This window comes from Bactrocera neohumeralis, unplaced genomic scaffold, assembly GCF_024586455.1.
Source record: "Bactrocera neohumeralis isolate Rockhampton unplaced genomic scaffold, APGP_CSIRO_Bneo_wtdbg2-racon-allhic-juicebox.fasta_v2 ctg3893, whole genome shotgun sequence".
Lineage (NCBI taxonomy): Eukaryota > Metazoa > Arthropoda > Insecta > Diptera > Tephritidae > Bactrocera > Bactrocera neohumeralis.
In genome coordinates this window covers 1,634-8,546 of record NW_026091055.1, presented here as the reverse complement: position 1 = coordinate 8,546, position 6,913 = coordinate 1,634, and the positions used below count along the sequence as shown (strand labels likewise).

The 6,913-nt window shown below is 33.5% G+C and overlaps 1 protein-coding gene across 1 annotated transcript; it reads left to right on the top strand.

Annotated features, from left to right (window-relative positions):
* Positions 1-1,482: 1,482 nt before the first annotated feature.
* Positions 1,483-6,371, top strand: LOC126767075 (uncharacterized protein CG45076-like). The gene is made up of 3 exons (XM_050484690.1): positions 1,483-4,267; positions 4,424-4,625; positions 5,328-6,371. The coding sequence occupies exons 2-3, from the start codon at positions 4,537-4,539 to the stop codon at positions 6,142-6,144; spliced, it is 906 nt and encodes a 301-aa protein (XP_050340647.1). The 5' UTR covers positions 1,483-4,267; positions 4,424-4,536; the 3' UTR covers positions 6,145-6,371.
* The last annotated feature ends 542 nt before the right edge of the window (positions 6,372-6,913 follow it).

Here is a 6,913-nt window from a genome sequence, read left to right as displayed (position 1 = left end):
CGTTTTGTTGAAACCAAATGTCGCCGGGATAACAAGCTTTAATTTCAAGCATCAAATATTCGGTTATCATGACGCGATAACGGTCGCCGAATCGCCGCCGAAACGACTCTCCACTGTCTTCGTGTGTACTCTCAGCTTTGGCTGCTATATTTTTTTCACTGCATCCTGGTCGTAGTCTATTCAGTCGAATGCTGGGTCTCACGCTGGACACGACTCGCACGTGATCTGCCAAAAAAAGGCTATTGAAAAAGTATCTCTTCTTGGATTACTCGTTATGCCATATATCTCTATATATATTGTCTAGTGATAGTTTTCACCCAATTTCATTCATTCTAAACACAGATTTAAGAAAAACATGCTCTCTCAATTTTATAAACATAACTCTGATATTGGCTGATGTGTGCGGTCTACATAGGGACTAGGGGAATTAATGACCCGGTTCAACAATATTACTATTAGGAAAAGATTCTCGGTGAATTTCGGTTAATAGTCAACTATAAGCACTGGGTTAAAATATTCAGTGTATAGGGGCTTGAGCAATTTTGGTTCGACTTGGGCAATTTTTAATCGTATATTCGTGCCAAGTTTTATTTCGTTATATTAATTCATTTTTGATTTGTATACCGGAAAGTGAAAGTTTGAAATGCAACTTAGTTTGTGTTTAACGTTGATTACGAGATACATATGTACATTAAACTTATTAGAGAGCGGGACCTCGCCCTTTTTTGTCATTGTTTAGTTTGTATTATATAGTATAGTATCTGAAGTTATGCACGGTTACAAGGATCTCGACAAACGATGAATAGAATATGAAAGTGCACCTATGTATTAAATTTCAATATCTCAAAACCTGACACACTGGTTTTTATAGAAAAAATCTACGAGCTCTAATATGCGTACTATGTAAAAGCAATTAAATTTAAATAACATGCAAATTATATCTAAAAGACAAAACCAATAATATTTGGCGTATACTTATAGACATATAGTACATATACTTTTATATTGATAGTAGCATTAGATATATGAATTTTTACGTACAGTGCTTCCCTGTAAAAATCGGATAATCCAAATATACATTTAAGATCGCCCCTTTACTATCAATGTATTACACCTCAAAAGTTCCAGCTTCAGGCATTTAATACTCCTTTTTAACATTACGTGTCCTTGCGAGGGATAACTACTTTTGAACTCCTAATAAGGAGCAAGCCAATCTTTCTTTTAAGCTCTTACTGACTTCCGAAACAACAGCAGAAGGAATGATTTTCTTTGTCTCCAGAAATAGAACAAAAAGTGTAATTCTTTACAGAAAGAATACAAAAAGCGTAAATATTTTTGTCTCTTGAAAGACCATAAAAAGAGTTATATTATTTTACATCATTGAATACTATTACAATTCCAAATTTTTATTTCTAAAATATATTGTATAAATTAGTAATTCTCTTCATAAAAATAAATAGTGTTCACTGTTGCTAAGAAACATTTTCTTTAAGAGGTTCTGCAAAAGATGAGAAAATAGATAACATAAATTAGTAACTTTAGATATAATATAAAAGTCTCAGGCCTTACCAAAAAGGATAAAGTTAAACAATCTGAATTTATTGATCGCTGATTTTTCGAGCCATCCCAGTTGATTTTGAGCAAAAGTTGTCGAGAAAAAATTTTGGTAACACCTTTTCTGGTTTCACCTTAGCAAACCGGGAACCTTGAAACCATTAAAAATATATAAAAGACTCGAAATAAACTCTTTCTTCGCAAAAAAATTGACAAATTGCTCTTACCACTTCGGATTCCGATATTTAGCTCCACCATAAAATAACTTAATGGGAAAAAATTGTAAATCAATACTAACTGGACGTATGTACGTATATGTATGTGCATCCAATAATACTGTATGGTTGCTCAAAATTTTTTTTAACATTCCGATACTAGCTAAGAGGGAATCAACTTTATTTTCCACATTTTTTATCGCTTTGAGTACTTCTTCATTATTTTCTAGAGAAGATAGAATTTTATGTTTACTAAGGCAATTTAATGCATTTACCTATACCATTAATAGTAGTTCTAAATGGTATAGTATACGGCGTAAATATTGCCTAAATTTGCAAATTTTTCATAAGAAGTAGCTTCTTGTTAAACACTTTTAATTTTTTTTCACTAATCATTTTAAGAGACGCCTCGAATAAATACAGGGTGGGCCATATACAATTTTTAATTTAAAAAGTCAATAAAAAAAACGGCTTTATATTTTTCAAGGGTCTAACATTTATTTAAAAAGTTGTTTTATGAAATTTATTTGTGGAAAACAATTTCGGACAAGTGACCACCACGGCTGAGTTTACAGTAGTTTATCCGATCCACCCAATTTTGGAGTACTTTCTCGATGGTCTTGAATTGTTTCTGCATGGTTGGCGTAACATTTATCTTTAACAGCTCCCCACAGAAAATAGTCCAACGGAGTTAAATCGCAGCTTCTGGGAGGTCAATTCACATCACCTCTTTTGCTGATTATGCGATTTTCGAAGATAGGGCGTAAAAGATTGAGTGTAGCGTTTGCTGTATGGCACGTAGCGCCGTCCTGCTGGAACCAAATGTTGTCCAAGTCTTCCTCTTCAATTTGCTTGAAGAAAAATTCGGTTAACATTGCGCGTTATCGCTTACCATTGATGGTTACGGCGGTTCCTTCTTCATTTTCGAAGAAAAATGGGCCGATGATTCCACCAGACCAAAATCCGCACAGTTGAACTACGCGAACTACGCACATCGATTGAACGCGCGGGAAATGAACGTTGACGTTTTGGTTTATCCACCAACGAGCCAGTTTCACGCACACGCTTGTTGCACAAATTGAACTGATGGCACTTTTTGTCTGTCCATTTTTTTTTTGCCAAATTTCTCACAGTTTGGGTTGAAGACTCACCACTTTGGAAAAAAGTTTTCAATATTTCCCAGTTTTCTTCTAGTGAATAGCGACACATTTCGTAAATTTTAGACTTTTTACTGAATATCTGTCACTTTCCGAATGATATTTGACGTTTCCAAAGTCGAAATATAGATAATTCAAATTTAAAATGTTAGATGGCCCACCCGTTACTTTGGCGATGTTTTATTCACGTTCACGCGTTGATTACAAAAATTAAAATGGCGAAATACGCGTATATTTAAAACAGAAGATTTTACATTTGGAGTAATAGCCGAGCAGTAGAAGTATACCTACAATAGCTTATTTATTCCTTCTAAATATATCAATAAGCGAGGAAACAAATGGTTTTTGTAAAAAAAGGGTTTTTGTAAACAAATGATTTTTTGCTTTTATTGCTCACTTAATGTTCGAAATAGATGAACATATCAGTATCCCTTTATTACTTGAATTTGGTATTAATATAATTTACTGAGTTACATAAGAAAAGTTCCGGACAATTACATTTAAGTTTTTATTAAATTTGTTATGAGTTTCTTAAGGAGTAGTGGATAAAATCATGAAATTAATCATCCAGTTCTAAAGAAAAATTAAGAGACATTTTCGAGTTAAGACATCGAATAACAGTGTGATAATCGCAATTATTTCATCGAAAGTGACATAAGCCAGGTAAACGTCGCAATTGACACAAAAGATGACCTAACGGTGATTTTCAGTTAAGAAATATAGTGATGAGAATGAAATATTTTGAATAGGTAGATAAGTGTACTACGATTTGATATACTGAAAAAAAATTATTGTGAAATTTTTGAGTTGTGACTTTTATAGTTAGTGTGTGTTAAAGCTATATATGTATTAGGATAGGCCAATTAAAACACAAAAGTTTTTTCTTAGATACGCTGAAAATATAGTCCAAAATAACAAAATGCCGGTAAAATTGGAGCTCTTAATACTAATGTTAACAGTCAATCTTCCCAATTACCGTATTATTTTTATGATATTATTTCATATCTTAAATTATTAGATGAACCTACTCTGAAACGAATTAGCTAGTTATTTATATACGCATTTGAAATGATAATGAGTTCTCGCACCGTAGACCGTCAAAATCTTTATAAATACTTTACTAATTCAAAAATATATACATACATATGCTTATACATTTTAAAGTAGCTTAGTTGGGATTTTTTACGGACACCTGAATGTAAATTCTACATATTTATTTATGCTAACTTTTTACAAAACTGCTTCTTTTACTAATTTGCTTATGTGCTCACAGAATAAAATAAAATGTAATATTGAACATGGTATAACATGAAAATAACAAAAAGAAACAATCCCTGAACGGTAAGTGTTTACTATAATTAAAATTTTAAGTATACATATATGATAATTGTATCGGAATAGTAATCCAAATAAGACACAAATTATGTACAAATCACTATATCTTGGTTTACTTATATAACAATTTCCACAATATGGATGTTTAATATTTGTTTATAGATCCTGACTTAGACCCGTATCGTCCGTCTCGTAAATTTTCTGCACCTCCATCATTAGATGACCCCGTTGGAGAAGAAACCAAAGAAAAACAACGTCTTCGACATGAACGCCTAATGACTGTCAGTGAGGAGGTTTTAGACGAAATTCAGTTAGAAAAAAAGAAAGCTCTTATTACGGATGAGTTAAAGGAACGAGAACAAAAGTAAGAAAAATGTTATTCATGTAATTAAATATACTATAAATACAAGTAGTTACAAAAGTTATGCCAACAGTTCTAATCGTTGCTTCAATTATTGTACACAAATTATTTGCATACGTATATACACAGTGGCCTAGCTACAACTTCGGGCGCCCGGGGCCAAGGATGTTCCTCCGCCCCCTTTATCTACCTACCTACAAGTTTCATGAGGAGGTTCGAACAAAAGTGAAGTTTTACAAAATATCTTCGATATTAAGTATATAAAATTTAGGAACTAGAAGCCACGCAAATTCTGAAGTTCCGAAATTCTCACAATACGGTTTTTGAGGAAATTGATAGTAAATTTACAAGTCATCTTATTAAAAGTCATAGAAAAAACCCATTTTCGCAGTATATCCTGAACACTTTTGACACAATTTGCAGGAATTTCTGCCCGAATTGGAGTTTCTAAATACAATTTTTTGAAAATTTGGAGAAATAAAAGTATTTATTAAAGTATTTTTCTGAATATTAAAAAACAGCGAAGATCGTTTTGCCGCCCCCAAGACATTGCGCCCGGGGCGACGGCCCCCTTCGCCCCTCCCTAGCTACGCCACTGTATATACAAGTACATAGGTAACATTTTACATTGTTATATACAAACTTAAAAAAACGATACATTACAAATAGTTTAGGGGTTATAATTTCGAACATTGAATTTTGCAGAACTCTAGGAGAGAGTATTAACAAAAAGTCTAAGGAAAATACTAAGAAGAAAGAAGATGCTCTTAAAGCCGAGGAAGCCCGATTAGCTAAGGAAGATACTAAGAAGAAAGAAGATGCTCTTAAAGCCGAGGAAGCCCGATTAGCTGAAGAAGCACGATTATCTGAAGAAGCACGATTATCTGAAAAAGCGCGTTTGGCTGAAGAAGCACTATTAGCTGAAGAAGCTCGATTGGCTGCAGAAATACGATTAGCTGAAGAAACGCGATTAGCTGAAGAAGCACGATTAACTGAAGAAGCAAGATTAGCTGAAGAAGCACGATTAGCTGAAGAAGCACGATTAGCTGAAGATGCACGATTAGCTGAAGAAACGCGTTTGAAGAAAGCTGAAGAAGATAGGTTAGCTGAGGAAGCATTCCTAGCAGAAGAAGTGGCTCGAAAAGCCGAAGAAGTTCGCTTAGAAGAAGAAAAACGACATCGTGAGGAAGAAATGATCCGTCTAGCAGAAATCGAAAAGCAAGCCGACGAGGAACAAGAGAGAGAGTTGGCTCGTCAGGCAGCAGAACTAGCTGAAATAGCGCGCCAAGAAGCAGAACTTGCAGCACAAGAATTGCATGTCATGCAACAAACTGATCAAATTAATTCGCAAGACTTAAGTGATACAACCAAAGTTGGAGTTGAACCCATTATTGAACAGCCGCTCACTCCTGTCGAAGAATATCGTGGAGAACCTATTATTGAATTGTCGACTCGGATTGATGAACTTTCTGATACTGAAGCCGCTTCCGAAGACGAGGACAATGATGTTGAAGATGTGTGAAATGGCTCAAACAATACAAACTTACAAATAGAAAGATAAAATTTTAATGAAACTGTGTTCAATATAACAATTCTGCTGAATTTTTGTAACAGACTTTTTACAATACATTTCTCCCTTTTTGTACTACATACTAAATTAGTTCCTTAAAAAATTGCCTTTGTTTTCAAATTAACTGAAAGACATTTTTAAATTGAATAAAATAAAAGTATCTAAAATTACAGTGCAAATATTCTTAATATATTATATATATATATATAGAAGAATTTATACTTTGTGAGTTATACATATTTCAAGTTTGAATGTGCAGAGCCGCAAGGCCTTAAACAATCTTAGATGCGAGTAGTTTAATATTTCGATGAATTTTTTTGGGCAACACTTACATAAGTATTAGTTTTTTCTACGAAATGTTTTTGTGCATAATTGGAGAGTTTTTATATTACACTCCTATTACGTATTTATAATAATTCGATAATAGTAGTTGCCGTTCACGTTCGTATTGATGGTCGTTAAAACTTTTACAACATTTTGCTACAGAGTGTAAAATTGTTGTTTGTTTCATCTAAAAACATTTGAGTTAGATATGGGGCTATACGTATAACTATTAATGATCAGGCTGATGAGACAAGTTAAAATCCGAGTGACTGTCTGTCCGCCCGTCTGACCGTTCGTCTGTTTGTGCAGGCGATAACTTGAGTAAAAATTGAGGTATCGTACCGAAACTTGGTAAACGGTTTACTTGCATAAAATTTTTTTATTCAATATTTATTTA